The sequence below is a fragment of the Mytilus trossulus genome, chromosome 14 (genome assembly GCF_036588685.1).
Source record: "Mytilus trossulus isolate FHL-02 chromosome 14, PNRI_Mtr1.1.1.hap1, whole genome shotgun sequence".
In the NCBI taxonomy this organism is placed as follows: Eukaryota; Metazoa; Mollusca; class Bivalvia; order Mytilida; family Mytilidae; genus Mytilus; species Mytilus trossulus.
This window is the reverse complement of record NC_086386.1, coordinates 25,958,243-25,977,918: the sequence shown is the minus strand read 5'-3', so window position 1 is coordinate 25,977,918 and position 19,676 is coordinate 25,958,243. Positions and strand designations below refer to the sequence as shown.

At 32.5% G+C, this 19,676-nt stretch overlaps 2 protein-coding genes across 2 annotated transcripts; both read right to left on the bottom strand.

Annotated features, from left to right (window-relative positions):
* Nucleotides 1–2,088: 2,088 nt before the first annotated feature.
* LOC134696934 (toll-like receptor 13) lies at nt 2,089–8,917 on the bottom strand. The gene is made up of 2 exons (XM_063558901.1): nt 8,801–8,917; nt 2,089–5,565 (listed from the first exon to the last, which is right to left on the bottom strand). The coding sequence occupies exon 2, from the start codon at nt 5,533–5,535 to the stop codon at nt 3,349–3,351; it is 2,187 nt and encodes a 728-aa protein (XP_063414971.1). The 5' UTR covers nt 5,536–5,565; nt 8,801–8,917; the 3' UTR covers nt 2,089–3,348.
* Nucleotides 8,918–13,363: 4,446 nt separating this feature from the next.
* Nucleotides 13,364–19,455, bottom strand: LOC134696471 (toll-like receptor 13). The gene is made up of 2 exons (XM_063558299.1): nt 19,391–19,455; nt 13,364–16,587 (listed from the first exon to the last, which is right to left on the bottom strand). The coding sequence occupies exon 2, from the start codon at nt 16,582–16,584 to the stop codon at nt 14,371–14,373; it is 2,214 nt and encodes a 737-aa protein (XP_063414369.1). The 5' UTR covers nt 16,585–16,587; nt 19,391–19,455; the 3' UTR covers nt 13,364–14,370.
* Nucleotides 19,456–19,676: the final 221 nt, after the last annotated feature.

The following is a 19,676-nucleotide window of genomic DNA, read 5'->3' as shown; positions in this document are numbered from 1 at the left end:
TTTCTCTTAATATGGGTGAACATTTGTATAGAAAGCACATAAACTCGGCGAAAAACCTTCTAAAATTTGTCTTCAAATCACCAAATCTCTAATTCTACTCCATAGATTTTTCTTAAAAAACTATATATTGTAGACACATAAATTTCTGTTTTAATGATATAAAATAATCATAGGGTCACCGACTTCGTTTTTTGTCTAATAATCAATTTGTTACCTTATTGGTAGTGAAAAACGTCAAAAATCAACGTTTTACGGCCTGCAACGCGATAACGTTACGATTATTTCGACGTTTTGATGGATTTTTTCACAAAGAACGCAACTTTGAATGATGTATACCGTAAAAACGAAGTCGGTGACCCTATCTTTATTTTGCATCATTATAACGAAATTAATGTATCAACAACATATAGTTTTTTAAGAAAAATCTATGGAGTAGAATTAGAGATTTGGCGACTTTAAGACAGATTTTAGAAGGGTTTTCGCCAATTTTATGTGCTTTCTATACACATGTTCACCCATTTTGTATGAATTCAATCAGTAATATTTCAAATGATCATTGAGATAAATGCATTATTATTTCGATTTTCAGTTGAAGTTCATCGAGACAGAGCTGTATGCCAAATTTTACTGAAATCTAAGACATAGCCCATTTACTGTAACTTGACCTTAATTGATGATCATAATCTACAGTGTTATTTAATTTTTTGATGTGTAATTGTGAATATTTATAGAAAATACAAAAACTACCGTCGTTAAAAGCGCACCTTGCAAACGACAACACCAACCACCATGATTTGGCTTGTTTTCATGGGGCTCCTTTATCATAGTTTTGTTATTGGCATGTCTATTTTCGTTATTTCAACAATTGTTTGCATGAGTCATTATATTTAATTAGTCCTCGGTATGACAAGCAACGTAACGAATTTAGTTGTGTATTTTATTGTAGATTTCCAATTACGAAAATATGCCCTTCGACTAGGACTTCATACAGTAATCCCCCCATGGACTTGGTCTTCCTGCATTTATCATTTTAATAACGTGTTATTGTAGTATTTGTGTATCTGTTATTTATGCTTTTTACTTTAACTGTTTAATCTGATTTTGGTCGTATATATTTGACGTGGATATGTACTAATACATCCTGTCCTTGTATTATTGTTCTTTGATGATTTCTGTATCATTGTCGTTCATTTTTGATGATATGCTTTTTTTTATGCCTTTTATGTTTCTATGGTACAAACGACCCTCTGTTCTTATACATTCCGTCATTGTTCTATTGGTATATGATAATTTTTGTATTCTTATCTTTCAATTTTGCGGACACGCTTTGTTTTTGTTACATATGACGTGAATCTGTACTAATAGATCCAATAATTGTGCTATTGTTCCATGGAATATGTTTGTTTTTAGAGTGCTTAAGATAAAACAAAATGTTGACTGCTGTTCTCCTATTGTGGCTTGGATGAATAGTTTTCTCATACAACATCTTCTTATATCTATGTACGTTCGACTTTTAATGCGACTGTCATATACGTTAGAGGTTCACCAAGCTATTAAACCACGTTAAATCACCATTTACTACTTAAGAATATGCCTTCACAAATTCAGGAATATTACAGTTGTTGTCAATTTGTTTGTTATGCTTGAACTTTCCATTGTGAATTTTCCTCGAGTTCAGCATTTTTGTGATTTCGTTTTTCGGTATACCCCTTTCACTCGATATTCAGTGATAAAATGCATTTCGTGTGATAATGTATCATATTACCCTTAAATTGCGATAGAATGAATATAAGTATATCAGTTTCTCATTTTTTGCCTAATTTAATTTTTTGTTCTATTCTTAGTAATTTTATCGATTCTAAATGTGTTCCATTTGGTTCTGCTTTTTTTGATACATTTCATTAGTTTGTTCTCCAATTTGCATTCTTTTATATATTTTTCATTTCGATACATGGACTGATAAGGTTGAGCATCTACCATAGAAAATGGACGCAAAAAAAATCAGCAGAAACATTTTGATTTATTTAAACATCATTTTGAAAATAAAAATTGTTTTGACATTGTTTGCTGTATTAAATACCATTTTTTTAAAGACCTAGTGAGCTTTACGGTCGTCCGTTAACCTTTTTTTTTTAAACGTATCCTCTGAAACTGCTTTATGGATGGAACCTGATTTTGTCTGTTTTATTTATTAATATCTACTATGAAGTTTGTGATTTTCAGGTTGTTAAAAAAAATGACCACCGCGACTAAACCTTTTACAAACTGTCGTTTAGATAGAATATCTCGAAAACAACAGAAATTAAGACAAAACCTAACAAGGCGGTTCTTGCCTTATTTTTATAGGAGCAAGGTTAAAACTGTTAATCGCTCATTCTAATTTCATGATAACATTTCATAAAAGTCTTTAGAAGTTATCCCAGAATGTAAGGTTTCTGCTTTTTGGTCATTTGTTGTCTCTTTGAAGAATCTTTTTTTTTTCATTTTCAATTTTATTTAATCAATTTAGACAGTGTTTTGACTATTATCTATAAAACCGCCGCTAAATTTTAGTTATTGTCCCTACTAAAAAAATGTGTTGTTACTGATATGGCAGATGTTGCCTTTCTTTAAACTTAAGAAGCTATGAAAAATCGATTTTAACTTGATATGTTTACAGTTTATAGCTCTCATTTCAATAACTATGAGAGCTAAATTAATAACAAATGAAATTATGATCAGGACTCAAAACAATAAATACTTTGTGCAATTTAAGTATAAAAAAGAAAGATGTGGCATGATTGCCAATGAGACAACCGGCCACAAGAGACCAAAATGACACAGAAATTAACAACTATAGGTCACCGTACGGCCTCCAACACTAAGCAAAGCCCATACCACATTGTCAGCTATAAAAGTTCCCGAAATGAAAATGTAAAACAATTCAAACGAGAAAACTAACGGCCTTATTTATGTACAAAAAGAATGAAAAAAAACAAAAATGTAACACATAAGCAGACGACAACTACTGAATAACAGGCTCCTGACTTGGGACAGGCACATACATAGAGAATGTGGTTGGTTAAAACAAGTTCCCGGGATCCCAAGCCTTCCCTAACCTGGGACAGTGGTACAACATCAGAACGAACTATAAGAATAAATTGAAAAAGGCTCAACTCATCAGAAGGACAAAAAACAAACCAAGTAGACGTGGACGGGTACTTGTTCATATCAGCAACAAAAAAGACACTATAAACAGATCTCAGAGTAATCGCGGTTATCTGACAGCTAGGTCAAAGCCAATAAAAACTAATAAAAAAATCATGCATCTAAGACTAAATTATCCCTTGTTTGCAGACTGTTACATTTTCACCAGGTGGGCGTTTCAGTCTCAGGTGAGACTCTTGTTTGATCATCAAAGCTTGGATAGTAAAGTAAAGAGGTTGGTGGATGTCCCAGTGGTTTTCTTAAACTCTCCAATAAAACTTTCCAGAATAGTTCTGAACCTACACCGGAACGGTACCTTAAATAGGGTGTACTATCCAGTAAGGTACGTAGCTGACTAGTCATATGTTTTGAGTCAATGGTATCTAGTATGATAGGAACAATGACTTCTTTCCCTTGGCGTCGGCGTCTCTCTTGTACAACATCTACCTCCCACTGACACCATTCACTTTGTGCGAAATTGTTCGATACAATAACTAAAACTTTCCATGACTTTTTAAGAAAATTGTCAACATTTACACTAATAGAATCTCCTACTACGAAATTTCTATGATGAATACATAGTTGTAATCCTTCTTCATTTTCAAGCTTGTTCAAAAGATCGTTGTGAACCCATTTTCTATCATTATCGCAATACACAACAAAAGCATGATATTCATAATCCTCTTCACTGTCAAGAGGGATGTATCCCTTTTTCCGGTTGTGATAAACACGTAGTAAATAGATATAGTTCTTAATATTGCCCTGACACTTTGCAGCGATAGAACCAACAGTGATGAACGATATAACAACAATTCCCATGACAATTGCCATGGTATACAGAGGATTCCATGGATTGCACATTTTGTCTGTAGGTTTATAATCTTTTAATACTATACCATTCATACTATTGGGATGTCTGCATCTATATTGATTTGGATACTCCTTTAAAATCGAACCATTCTTTTGAATCCAGTTTCGGAACCACATTTGGTCGCAAATACATGAAAAAGGATTACGAGCTAGATTTAATGTTTCTAGTCTGGACAAAAGGTCCTCTGGGAAGCTGGTTTCATTGATAACAGATATATAGTTTTGTCTTAAACTCAGATATTTCATTGATGTCATATTACCAAATATATGGTAACTGTTGTTCCAAAAAGTTATTCCATTGTCATTTAAATGTAATTTCTGAAGCAATTTCATATGTGTAAACACATTTGTTGGAAGACTTACTATCTTAGTTGATGTGAGAAATAATTTTTGTAATTTTCTCAGTGGCCGAAAAATCGTTTGGAAGGTTGATTCATCAGACGGCATATTGTTGTCTGTGAGATCCAAGTGTTGTAGATTTGGACAAGAAGCAAAAATTCTGCTTGCATTGTATCTTTCCTTTTGGTCAAAATGAAAGTGTGATCCACGTAAAATCAAAGTCTCTAACGAAGAACTATTGAATGCATTTTGTGTAATTTTTCCTAAAGGGTGACCAAGGTTATTCAAATGTAACGTTTGTAGCGATGGTAAAGAAGCAAACACATTATCTTGAAGTGTTCCAATGTTTGTATAATCCAAGTATAACGTTGATAATCGTGGTAAACAACGGAATATTTTTGGTCCAAGAAATGCAATATAGGTACGGCTTAAAATTATGTTATTTAAGTTAGGGAAATAACTAATGTCGTTTCTTCCACAAAATGTTGGAACACTTTGAAGCAGATTTGAACTCATGTCCAATTTAGTTAATGAAGTCAACTTAGTAAAATAAATTTGACTTATTGAGTTATTGGCAAGAGATATGTCTCGTAAACGGGTCATGGATTTAAATGTCGTAAAGTCGACATACGTAAAGTTATTAGCTTGCAAAAACAAAAGCCTAACATTGCTCACATGAGCATTGTTGAACATATCTTTTGGAAGGGATTCCCAATAATTGAAAGTAAGGCGCAATGCAGAAAGCTTGTACTTCTGAAAACTCTGAAAAGATAATTTAAGGGTAGACACATTCAAATTAGGTTCCGATGATACAATAAGCGAAGATAGGAAAGTCAAATTTAGAAATGCGTCCTTGTCAATACTGTGTAAATCATTACCAGTAAAATTTATATTTTCTATTTGTTGAAATGTTAAATTGACCAATCCACATTTGTCTATTACTCTTATACTTGTATTCGTGAATATAACAGACCGAATATATTTTGGAAGTCTTGGAATGTAATTTAAAGAGCGCCCGGAACACACGGCTTTTCCATTTGATTTCTTTTCACATTTACAAAACGGCTTAGGACATTCTTCTGGAGCACTAGACATACACGTACTTGCACATTCAAACTTGATGACAAGAAGACATAACATGATGACACATCATCTGGGAGAAATCATGACCTGCAGAAAAAGACAACACATCAATAACGTTGGAAATGTATTAATAACCACATCCATCCCAAACATAGTATTTTTATACATATCAAGTCGAAACATTGTGGCAGTACTTTTGTTACATATGTTTCTTCAAACTAAGAATTATTTTGTTCATGTTATACACTATTCTTGTTTGATGTGAACATAGATGTGAACCATATTTGTGAAAATCCGTTTTGTCAATGAAAATGGCATATTTTGAAACGATCTCGAGCATACAATATTAAATGAAAGAAGCCAACACTTTTGACATTATTTGTCGTCAATACCTTTAATGGATTAGACACATAATGATAAGATACAAACGTGTATGATCATGGTTACTGCTTCTTAATAATTATAATCAGCGTTTAAATGATTAATTTATAATTTCATCAATTCTGAATCATTAAAAATGCACTATAGTGTTGGACTACCGATGTTTGATAAGAACAATGACAATTAAAAAAGAAGATATGGTATACAAAAGCGTATTATGCCATCCTTTTTATTCTTTTCTTTTCTTTCAAATTGTCTACTTTAGTTTTTGGTTTGTCAAGTTTAATCTTCGCATTGTTAAGTCAACTTTAATCTTTGCATTTCCAACTTTAATCTTTAAATTATCAACTTTAATCTTTAAATTATCAACTTTAATCTTGGAATTTGTAACATTGAAATGTGAAATTTCCACTTTTTACTTGGAAATACCAACATTAATCTTGAAATTATCAACATTAATCTTGAACATATCAACTTTCAACATGGAAATATCATTAGTTAAATGAATTATCACTTCTATGAACAGTGCATTTCTGTTTGATGTGCTTTAATGGTTCAATTTTTATATAACATTCATTAATATTTGGTACGTACAAAGAACGACCTTCACATATATACAATATTGTACCGATTTTAGTTTTGATAGTTTAATTTATAATTACGTAACATGTCTTTTTATAAGTACTGTTAGGTTAATTTACATTTTAATGTAGATTACATGTTTAATAGGGTACCGCCCGCTATATTAATTATTTGAACAGTGTCTACATTATCTAATTGCACCGCCTGGTATATCTTTAGAACTGCCAGGTATCACATCTTTGGAACCATCGGGGTTTCACCTGTAATTATTTATATAAGGGAATGCGAGAGAGATGATAGTTAGTTGTTAATATGAAAGTTAGAGAACGAGAAGACAGTAGTATTGTGTTAGAGAGATAAGGATAATTTTCAGTTACAGAAATTGTTCAGCTGTTTTATTATGTAAATCTGACATTCTATACTTAATATATTACATGGTGATTTTATTTGAGACTCTGTGTTATCAGTCGTTTTATTTGAAAATGGATTTTAAATTATTTACGCTACCTTAAAAAACACCTCGACGAACACGAATCCATACAGAACGTCAATACTACAATATTTTGATTTATTAAGTTTAATTTAAAATGCATATATCCAAAGACCTTGTATATGTGTATATATAAAGTCCCAAATGATTGATCAAAATACTACAACACCACATGTATAAACGATTTCCAATAAGATAAGTAGAAAATACCCCGAATCTATATAAAGTTATAAAAGAACATAGCATATAAATATAAACTGTCTTTCAAATTCGTGTATATTCTTGTCACAACCACGTATATTCATTGATAGATAAAGGCAACAGTAGTATACCGATGTTTGAAACTCATAAATCGATTGGGAACAAAAAATCTGGGTTACAAACTAAAACTGAGGGAAACGCATCAAATATAAGAGGAGAACAACGACACTTAAGAAACACAACATTAAAATATAATACACATACAATATATGGACGTGTTTAACGATCTTGACTGGCGTTTCAGCCCTTGCACGGTCGGCTCGTTGCCGGAAGGCGTTTGGTGAGCTTTATCATATTTTGATGCGTAGAGTCAGGAACAGGTAACGACGCCATATGTAGGCCACCATCTTGGTTTTGGTGAGTTGTTTTTCTTTTGTTGACTATTTTGATGTTTTTCTTTTACTTCACAACGGCTGTTTCAGGGCCAGATTGGTCAGCTTGGCAGCCCGCTAACCTCGATGAAGGAGTACTGGGAAATGAGTTTTGGAGTAGTATTAAAGATGACAGGAAGCGTTATCAGGACCAAAGCCGCGAGGCAGTGAAATGAAGGTCAATTACCAAACACCTAGGATACAGCCCTCGGACGTTAATCGGCATAACACTCCCCCATGATACGATGGGTTTTGGAGTGCATGTTAACGCGGGTACGACTACTACTACGTCTACTGTACGGCTTGGATTGGTTTCTGTCATCTAAAGTAGTAAGTCGTTGATAATCTAACCGTAAACCCTCATCGAAGATAGCGGGTAAAGGAGAGCTGACCCAGCACGCCCGTTTAACTGTAATGACTGAGACGTGACTGGATTGGATTGTGATATGGATTCCCCGCACATAAAACGTAACTTCTCCCTCATTTATATGAGGCTTCGTGAGGCTACACACGACGTTCGATGTAACTTGAAAGTTCAATGTTGATAATTTCCAAAGTAATAATTTTTTTTCCAAGTTGATGACATAATTTCAAATTTCAAACACCTTATAGCAAGCTATAAATATCCTCGAATGACAACAAACTGCCTAGTTTATGAGAAAATAATTAAGAAAATAAGGAAACCACCAACAACAACCATTGAATCTTTAGATCTTTACTTGGAATAAGCACGTAAATAAGCTTGGCGGGTCCAAACATGGCAACGCTTATTAAAAAAAGTAGTGCCTTTCCGGAATCACATTCAAAATTATAATGAGTAGATATTTAAAGATCATCTGATTAAAGAAACATTCAAACAGTTAACCGGTCAACTTATAAGTTATAAATGAAAGCAAAAGAAGTTAATAGGCATTGTCATATCGTACATCGATTAAAAAAAGGCAAACCTATATCAAAACAAAAACTGCATGAGTGAAGTGCATTCCCCCCTTAAAAAAACGGAGCTTAACGGCTATAATATAAAGCTGTTATGTCTCTATTTGGTTGATTTTCCAATCTTTCAAATGTAACCTAAACTAAAGATTGAGCTTTGAAATATTAAGATAATGAATTCGTACATATCCAAAATTATTAGGAAAAAATCATACATACCAATACACCATAGATGCATGCACCATCAAATAATATTCTAGTTTTACAAAACGTGAGAAAATAATCTAACTAGGTTTATACTTACTCTTTTCTATTTCATCGGATTATGTATACCGCTTAAGAGATGACATTTTCTTCCTTGTCTATATTTGGAACCACGAACTGTTTACTGAACTTTGTATAACGGAAAACCCAAGTGAATGTGGATTCTTTTAGTTGTAAATTATTTAAGGCATGGTTAAATTCAAAATATGAACAGCTTACCGTTAATTTTATTTTACAAAGAACGCTATGATACCGTGATGATTCAGTACAAAACCAACAAGCAATAATATTATATCATTGTACTTATCTTTTTCATTTAAAAAGGTAAAGACATAAATCAACTTAAAGTAAAGATGATCTCACTACATACCAAAGGTTGGGAAATGTGTCAAAGTTATACAACGGAAATAGTAAAGTAAATAGAAAAATACTTGTGTCGTTTAGAATCAGATTTATTTTAAGATAGTCTTGTTTATAAAAAGGTAAAACAATAAAAAAAAAAAAACATCAATGAATATCAAAATAGATATGATAAAAAAACTGCATTTTCATGAATCAAAGACATTAAGAAAATAGCCTACTCAGATGGTTGAGGTGCTGTCCGCAAAACACTAGGAGTAAATCTTTCACTTCTGTGGATTTAAATTGAGAAAGGAAATGGAGAATGTGTCAAAGCGACAACAACCTGACCATAGAGCAGACAAAAGCTGAAGGCCACCAAAGGGTCTTCAATGTAGCATACAAAAGATACAGATTAGTCGGCCTCATATCTTGACTTACATCTAGAAATTGACAATGCGGGTCGATTGAAAACAAAAATTTACGACAAAAGAGATGATTTCAGCTTTCCAATTGTGAACTTTTCATTTCTCAGTAGCAACATTCCAGCAACATATGCATACGGTGTATATATCTCCTAATTGGTTCAAAGTCTTTAATTGTTTTTAAATAGGCGGCAATGGTAACATTTTTTCCTGTAGCTCAGTCCATATCATAAACTTGAATATGTATGATAGCTCGTTTCGAAGCTGTGACATTTTCACGTATGTGATTCAATTTTCGGGGTACGAAGTGAGATTACTTTTTCCGTAAATTAGCAAACCCCGAATATCCTTTTGTGATGCGGCTCCTTGTGGAAAAATATCCCCTTTTTGACACAATTAGTTCTTTGTAAATTTAATACTTTGAACACATTCAATAGCTCCATAGTTTTAACACATTTATTCTATGTTCCTCTACTTTCCTAATCACCACAAATAATTACATTCAGTCATTTGTTAAAAATAGAAACATGTCCAAAATCTCTACACAGAGATTTTTTCTTTACACGTGACTTTTGAGTTCCTCATTTCTAGGCGCAATAGGGATGTTGTCCCAATTGCCACGACTCCCGTGCTTGCATTTCCTACCATGATTTTCTTGATAGAGGGTTGTTGCTTAAAAGGAGGCTATTAAATCAAGAGTTACAAATGGTGAAGTTGAAATCATCTCTTCATAATTGTTACGGACGCCATCACGAGTTGGTTGACAGTTATGGAATAACCGGTTCACAAATGATATCGGATATGTTCCTTGCGTCATAACTACAGACCCTTCCCTTTTATAAATGTGACGTACCGAATTAGACTATTTACCTGATTTGTTATCTCATAAGCAACACGACATTTGCCACATGGATCTGCTTACCCTTCCGGAGCACCTGATATCACCCTTAGTTTTTGGTGGGGTTCGTGTTATTTATTCTTTCGTTTTCTATGTTATATTTACTATTGTTTGTCTGTTTTTCCGTTTCATTTTTAGCCATGGCGTTTTCAGTTTATTGTCTATTTATGAGTTTGACTGTCCCTCTGGTATCTTTATCTTCATTCAGATTTCTATTATTATTATTTTTTTTTTTTATCTCAATGCAACATTAACTATAAAGCAGCACATTTTCGCTTTTACAAAAGTCCTTACGAAAAGTCTGCTAACAATGTTAAAATTACTACCACACTCACTTCTTTAGGTCCATTTTGTTTTGTTTATACAGCTGCTAACATTGATATTGTAAATAATCGGCTAGCTTTCAAGTGTTTAGGTTTGAGCAGTCCTAATGAAGTTTAAACCAGGCAAGCACTTTGGACTTTGAAAGCTACCAACATGATGAACACTAACAATAACAAAAAAAAAAAGACAGCAACATAATTTGGAAAGGATTTCAATGTGATTGCTACAACAAGAAAATATGTAAAGTAGCAAAATAACAGTCGCTACAGAAAACAGTGCATAGTATATGGGAATGTATTTACAACTTCCATAGATTTTGATGGTTTATTTTTAAAAGTTTCTTTACAATTCGGATCCACCAAAATAATAGACGTAAGCAACGAATTAATTAACGATCACAACCCACAGTGTTATTTAAAAAATCTCCCTGGGTACTTTATGTGTATTTGTGAATAATTATAGAAAATACAAAGACTATCGTCGTCAAAAGCGCACATTTCAAACAACAACACCAACCACCGTGATTTGGCTTGTTTCCATGGGCTTCCTTTATCATAGTTTTGTTATTGTCATGTCTATTTTTGTTCTTGAAACTATTGCATAACTCATGTTAATCATTATATATAATTAGTCCTCTCTATGCTAAGCAACGTAACGAATTTAGATGTGGGTTTTATTGTAGATTTCCAGTTAAGAAAATATACCCCTCGACTAGGTATTCATACAGTTATACTCCCTTCAGCTTGGTCTTCATGCATTTATCATCTTAATAACGTGTTATAATAGTATGTTTTATTTGTATTTACCCTTTTTACTTTAACTGTTTAGTCTTATTTTGGTTGTATCCGTTTGACATGGCTATGTACTTATACATCCTGTCATTGTATTATTGTTCTTTCATCATTTCTGTATTATTGTTCTTTCATCATTTCTGTATTATTGTTCTTTCATCATTTCTGTATTATTGTTCTTTCATCATTTCTGTATTATTGTTCTTTCATCATTTCTGTATTTTTGTCGTTCATTTTTGCTGCAACGTTTTGTCTTTATGCCTTTTATGTTTCTGTGTTACATATGACGTGGCTCTGTACTAGTACATTCCGTCATTGTTTTATTGGTATATGATAATTTTTGTATGCTAATCTCATTTTTTCGTACACGCTATGTTTATACGCTTGTTATGTTTCTTTGATAGATAAGAGGTGGCTCTGTTCTAGTAAATCCCAAAATTGTGCTATTGTGCCATGGTGTATGTTTGCTTACATATTTTTTTTTAATTGATTGTATTCCTATAGTGACTTGGATGGAGAGTAGTCTCATTGGTACTCATACCATATTTTCTTACATTTATGTATTTTTGACATTCAATGTGACTCTCATTCAAGTGAGAGGTTGGGCTAGTTATAAAACTATGTTTTATCCACAATTTTTCACTTAAGGATTTGCCTGTTCTAATTCAGGAATAATACAGATGCTGTTCATTTATTTGATGTCTTTGAACTTTCCATTTTGAATTTTCCTCTGAGTTCAGCATTTTTGTGATTTTATTTTTCTGTATACCCCTTTCACTCGATATTCAGCGATATAAGGCGTTTCGTGTGAAAATGTATCATAATACCCTTAAATACTTAACTAACGACAGAATGAATATAAGTATATCAGTTTCTCACCTTTGCCTAATTTAATTTTTTGTTCTAATCTTAGTATTTTTATCGTTTCTAAATGTGTTCCATTAGGTTTTGCACTTTTTGTTACATTCCATTAGTTTGTAATCCAATTTGCATTCTTTAATTATTTGTGACTTCGATATATGGACTTGATATAATGATAATCTACCATAGAAAATGGACGCAAACAAATCAGCAGGATGCATTTTAATTGGAGAACTGTGTTTTTCGATTAAATATATCTGATTTCAACATTAATAGATTTTTGTGTTTAATCAAAATTTATATAAAACATTTCGATTTATTTGAACGTCATTTTGAAAATAAAAATTGTTTTTACAGTGTTTGCCGTATAAAATATGCTAAAATTAACCGTTTTTGTTAAGGACCTTGTTCGCATAACGTGGTGAATTGTTTACATTTTCTGTTACCAAACTTGAATTATTTGAAGAAAATTAAGGATTTTCTAATCCAAGAAATAGACTACCTTAGCCGTATTTGGCACAACATTTCGGAATTTTGGGTCATTAATGATCTTCAACTGTGTACTTGTTTGGCTTCAGAACTTTTTTGATCTGAGCGTCACTGAAGAGTCTTATGTAGACGAAACTAGCTTCTGGCTGATACATTTGATAACTATTACGGTCGACCGTAAACCTTTTCTTTAAAAATATTATCCACTGAAACTGCTCTATGGATTGAACCGGACTTTGTCTGTTTCATTTATTGATATCTACTATGAAGTTTCCGACTTTCAGGTTGTTAAAATAATTACCACTGGGACTAAACATTCTATAAACTGCCGTTAAGATAGAATATCTCGAAAAAAATCCAAAAATTAAGACAAAACCTAACAAAGTAAAACTGATAGTACAACACGCTATATCTATTTTGTAAATCTGTTGAAAAAGCGGCTTCCTTTTTTTAGTTATAGCCACTGATATGTTGAAGTTTATCTTTTTGGCGGTTCTTGTTTTTTAGAAGCAAGGTTAAGACTGTTAATAGCTAATTCTAACTTTATGATAACATTTCATAAAAGTCTTTAGATGTTATCCCAGAATGTAAGGTTTCTGCTTTTTGGTCAGTTGTTGTCTCTTTGACGAATCATTTTTTTTTCATTTTCAATTTTATTTAATCAATTAAGACAATGTTTTGACTATTATCTTTAAAACCGCCTCTAAATTTTAGTTATTGTCCCTGTTAAAATAATGGGTTGTAACTGGTGTGGCAGATGTTTTTATTTTTTAAACTTTAGGAAATATCTACTCTAAAAATTTCAGACGATCTTGAAATCTGTTTTGGAATTGTCTCGAAAAATCGATTTTAACTTGATATGTTTAAGGTTTATAGCTCTCATTCCAATAACTATGAGAGCTAAGTTAATAACAAATGAAACTATGATCAGGACTCAAAACAATAAATACTTTGTGCAATTTAGGTATAAAAAAGAAGATGTGGTATGATTGCCAATGAGACAACCGTCCACAAGAGACTAGAATGACACAGCCGAAATAAAAATGTAAAACAATTTAAACGAGAAAACTAACGGCCTTATTTATGTACAAAAAATGAACGAAAAAACAAATATGTAACACATAAACAGACGACAACCACTGGATAACAGGCTCCGGACTTGGAACAGACACATACATAGAGAATGTGGTAGGGTTAAACTTGTTAGCGGGATCCCAACCCTCTCCTTACCTGGGACAGTGGTACAACATAAGAACGAACTATACAAATAAGTTGAAAAAGGCTGAACTCATAAAATGGAAAAAAAATAAAAATCAAGTGGACGTGGACGGGTTCTTGTACATCCCAACAGCAAAAAGACATTAGGGACAGATCTGAGGGTACTCGCAGTTATCTGACAGCTAGGTCAAAGCCACTAACAACTAATAAAAAAAAATCATGCATCTAAGACTTAATTATCCCTTGTTTGCAGACTGTTACATTTTCACCAGGTGGGCGGTTCAGTCTCAGGTGAGACTCTTGTTTGATCATCAAAGCTTGGGTAATAAAGTAAAGAGGTTGGCGGATGTCCAAGTGGTTTTCTTAAACTCTCCAATAAAACTTTCCAGAATAGTTCTGAACCTACACCGGAACGGTACCTTAAAGAGGGTGTACTATCCAGTAATGTACGTAATTGACTAGTCATATGTTTTGAGTCAATGGTTTCTAGTATGATAGGAACAATGACTTCTTTCCCTTGGCGTCGGCGTCTCTCTTGTACAACATCTACCTCCCACTGACACCATTCACTTTGTGCGAAATTGTTCGATACAATAACTAAAACTTTCCATGACTTTTTAAGGAAATTATCAACATTAACACTAATAGCATCTCCTACTATGAAATTTCTATGGTGAATACAGAGTTGTAATCCTTCTTCATTTTCAAGCTTGTTCAAGAGATCGTTGTGAACCCATTTCCTATCGTTATCGCAATACACAACAAAAGCGTGATATTCGTAATCTTCTTCACTGTCAAGAGGGATATATCCCTTTTTACGGTTGCTATATACACGTAGTAAATATATATAGTTCTTAATATTTCCCTGACACTTTGCAGCGATAGAACCAACAGTGATAAACAATATAACAACCATCCCCATGACAATTGCCATAGTATACAGAGGATTCCATGGATTGCACATTTTGTCTGTAGGATTATAATCTCTTAATAAAATTCCATTCATATTGTTGGGATGTCTGCATTTATATTGATTTGGATACTCCTTTAAAATCGAACCATTCTTTTGAATCCAGTTTCGAAACCACATTTGGTCGCAAATACACGAAAAAGGATTACGAGCTAGATTTAATGTTTCTAGTCTGGACAAAAGGTCATATGGGAAGCTTGTTTCATTGATGACAGACAAATAGTTGTGTTTTAAATTCAGAAATTTCATAGATGTCATATTACCAAATATACAATAACTATTGTTCCAACTATATATTGCATTGGCATCCAAATGTAATGTCTGAAGCAATTTCATATTTGTAAACACATTTGTTGGCAGATTTTGTATCCTAGTTGAAGTGAGAAATAACTGTTTTAACATTCTCAGTGGCCTAAAAATCGTTTGGAAGGTTGATTCATCAGATGGCATAAAGTTGTCTGTGAGATCTAAGTGTTGTAGATTTGGACAAGAAGCAAAAATTCTGCTTGCATTGTATCTGTGCTGTTTCTCAAAATGAAAGTGTGAACCCTGTAAAATCAATGTCTCTAACGAAGAACTATTGAACGCGTTCTGTGAAATATATCGTAAAGGGTTACCGATTCTAAGCAAATGTAACGTTCGTAGAAATGGAAGAGAGGCAAATACATTATCTTGAAGTTTACCAATGTTTGTATAATCCAAGTATAACTTTGAAAGTCGAGGTAAACAATGGAATGATTTGAGTCCAAGAAATCCAAAATTATTACGACTTAAAATTATTGTATTTAAGTTAGGAAAATAACTAGTGTTGTTTCTTCCACAAAATGTTGGAACACTTGAAAGATGATTTGAACTCATATCTAATTCAGTTAATGAAGTTAACTTAGTTAAAGAAACATGTCTTATTTCGTTATTGGCAAGAGATAATTTTTTTAAACCTCTCATGGTTTTGAATGTCGTAAAGTTAATATATGTAAAGCTATTGTCTTGCAAAATCAAATGCTTAACATTGCTTACATGATAATTGTTAAACATATCTTTTGGAAGGAATTTCCACATATTAAAATTGAATTCTAATTCATACACCTTTAACTTTGGCAAACTCTGAAAAGACAACTTAAGGGCAGAAATATTCAAATTAGGTTCCGATGATACAATTAGCGAAGCTAGGAAAGTCAAATTTAGAAATGCGTCCTTGTCAATACTGTGTAAGCCATTACCAGTAAAATTTATATTTTCTATGTGTTGAAATGTTAAATTGACCAATCCACATTTGTCTATTGCTCTTATACTTGTATTCGTGAATATAACAGACCGAACATATTTTGGAAGTCTTGGAATGTAATTTAAAGAGCGCCCGGAACACACGGCTTTTCCATTTGATTTCTTTTGACATTTACAAAACGGCTTAGGACATTCTTCTGGAGCACTAGACATACACGTACTTGAACATTCAAACTTGATGACTAGAAGACATAACATGATGACACATCCTCTTGGAGAAATCATGACCTGCAGAAAAAACAACACATCAATAACGTTGGAAATGTATTAATAACCATTTATAAATTATATCCATCCCAAAAATAGAATTATTACTTTTATATGTCAAGTCGATAATTGTGGTAGTACTTTTGTTACATAATATGTTTTCTTAACATAACTAAGAATTATTTTGTTCATGGTATGCCCTATTCTCGTTTGAACAGGGATGTGAAGTATATTTGTGAATATCCGTTTTGTCAATTAAAATGACTTATGTTAAAACGATCTCGAGCATACAATATTCAATGAAAGCAAACAACAATTTAGGGTTAATACTTTTAAAGGATAAGACACATACTCACAGTGTGGGAACGGAACTGTACGGTTTTCTTATTATTTGGTCATTCGGGAGACTGTCAAGCGAAGTTCCGACATTTGCAAAATAACAAGTTGCTTGATGGAAACTTTGATGAACTCTTATGTTACTTACTATATAACGTTTGTGCTTCAAAGTTTTTGTACATATGAACCAATAAAATAATAAGAAAAATATATGCATCCAAACGTTTTCCTTAGAATGGTGGAGCTCCGTGTAAAACGATCAAAATTGTCACACAACAGCGATCAAAAATGGGAAATAAACATTGAAAAATTAATGTTTACTACCTGAAATTTCACACTGTGATACTAGTAAGGTACAAACGTGTATGATCATGGTAATTGCTTCTTTATATTCATGATCTGCGTTATATTGATAAGACCAATGATAATTTGAAAAAAGAAGATATGGTATACAATACCATATTATGCAATCCCTTTTATTATTATTATTTTTTGCTTTCAAATTGTCTTCTTTATTTGCATTGTCAACTTTCATCTTCGCAATGTCTACTTTAATCTTTGGATTTCCAACTTTAATCTTTGAACTGTCAACTTTAATATTGTAATTATCAACATTGAAATGTGAAGTTCCTACTTTTTACTTGGAAATTCCTACTTTTTACTTGGCAATACCAACATTAATCTTGAAATTTTCAATATTCAACATTGAATTATCGTTCGTTAAATGAATTCTCGCAACCATGAACAATGTATTTCTGTTTAATGTGCTTTATTGATTCAATTTTTATGTAACAGTCATAGATATTTGGTACATATAACGATGTAAATATATACAAAGAATGACCTTCACTTGTATACAATAGTGTAGCGATTTTAGTTTAAATAGTTTAATTTATGATTACGTCACATGTCTTTTTATAAGTAAGGTTAGGTTGAATTACATTTTAATGTAGATAACATGTTTAATAGAGTAGCACCCGCTATATTAATTATTTGACCGGTGTCTAAATTATTTAATTGCACCGCCCGGTATATTTTTAGAACCGCCAGGTATCACATCTTTGGAACCATCGGGGTTCCGCCTGTAATTATGTTTATAAGGGAATGCGAGATAGATGATAGTTAGTTGTTAATATGATAGTTAGAGATCGTGAGGACAGTATTATTGTGTTAGAGAGATAAGGAAAATTTTCAGTTACAGAAATTGTTCAACTGTTTTATTATGTTAAACTAATATTCTATATCTAACAGATTACATTTTGATTTAATTTGAGACTTTGTATTATCATTTGTTTTCTTTGGGCCAGGGATTTTACATTATTTAAGCTACCTTATAAGAAAAAACATATCGACAAACAAGAATGCATATAGAACGTCAATGCTACAATATTTTAATATATATAGTTTAACTTAATACAGTGGCGGATCCACCCATTTTTAAAAAGGTGGTTTACCAACCCAGGACAAAAAAAGGGGGGGGGGGGGTTTCCAACTATATGTACCCATTCAAATGCATCGATCGGCCAAAAAAGGAGATCCAACCCCGGACCCCCTCCCCCCTTGGATCCGCCAATGAAATATGCATATATCCACGGAATTTGTATTTGTGTATATTTAAAGTCCCAGCTGGTTGATCCAAATATCACAACAGCTCATTGATATACGATTTTCAATAAGATATGTAGAAAATACTCCGAATCTACATAAAAATATGAAAGAACAATGCATATCAATATAGAATGTCATTCAAAGTAGTGAATATTCTTGGCAGCCACGTCTACCCATTGATAGAAAGTAACTTCTACCTTTAATATTTATATCAGCCTTCGTGACCCCATACACGACGTTCGATATAACTTGAAATTTCAATGTTGATAATTCCAAAAATAATGTTAACACATCCAAGTTGATGACAGAATTTCAAGATTAAACATTGAAATCCCAAATCTAATGACGTAAATGTTAGTAACTATAGGTCAAACCTCCAACAGTAACAAAAGTAACACCTAATAACAGATCATAGCAAGCTTATGAGTTTATGAGAAAATAGTTAATGAAAATAAGGAAAACCACAAACGACAAACATTTAACCTTTGGATCTTTACTTGGGACAAGCACACATATAAGCGTGACGGGATCAAACCTGTGAACATCTAATCGGCAAGAGGTACTCAAATCAATAAAAAAATATTAAAAGACACGTAAATGAAAAAAATAAACTTAGGGAATAGCATTACACCCCTCCCCCCAAAAAAGGGACCCAAACGACTGTGATATAAAACTGTTATGTATCTATCGGTTTGAATTTCCAATCAACGTAACGCAAACCTAAGGTTGAGCTTTAAAATATTAAGATAATGAATTCGTACATAGTTAAAATCTTTAGGAAAAAACTATACATACCAATATATCATAGATGCATGAACCATCAAAGAATTTTCTTGTCTAACAAAACGTGTGAAAATAATCTAACTAGGTTTATACTTACTCTTTTCTATTTCATTTGATTATGCATACCGCTTAAGACATTTTCTTCCTTGTCTATATTTGGAACCACGTACTGTTTACTGAACTTTTTAAAACGGAAAACCCAAGTGAATGTGGATTCTTTCAGTTGTATTATTTATAAAGGGCATGGTTGTATTGAAAATATGAAAAGCTTACCGTTAAATTTATTTTGCTGAACACGCTATGCTACGGTGTTGATTCAGTACAAAATAAACAAGCGATACTATATCATAGTAATTATCTTTTTCATTTAAAAAGGTAAAGAC

Bases quoted from the DNA above. Each gene is read 5' to 3' on its own strand.
- LOC134696934 (XM_063558901.1), bottom strand. From the start codon at position 5,535: ATGTTATGTCTTCTTGTCATCAAGTTTGAATGTGCAAGTACGTGTATG.
- LOC134696471 (XM_063558299.1), bottom strand. From the start codon at position 16,584: ATGATTTCTCCAAGAGGATGTGTCATCATGTTATGTCTTCTAGTCATC.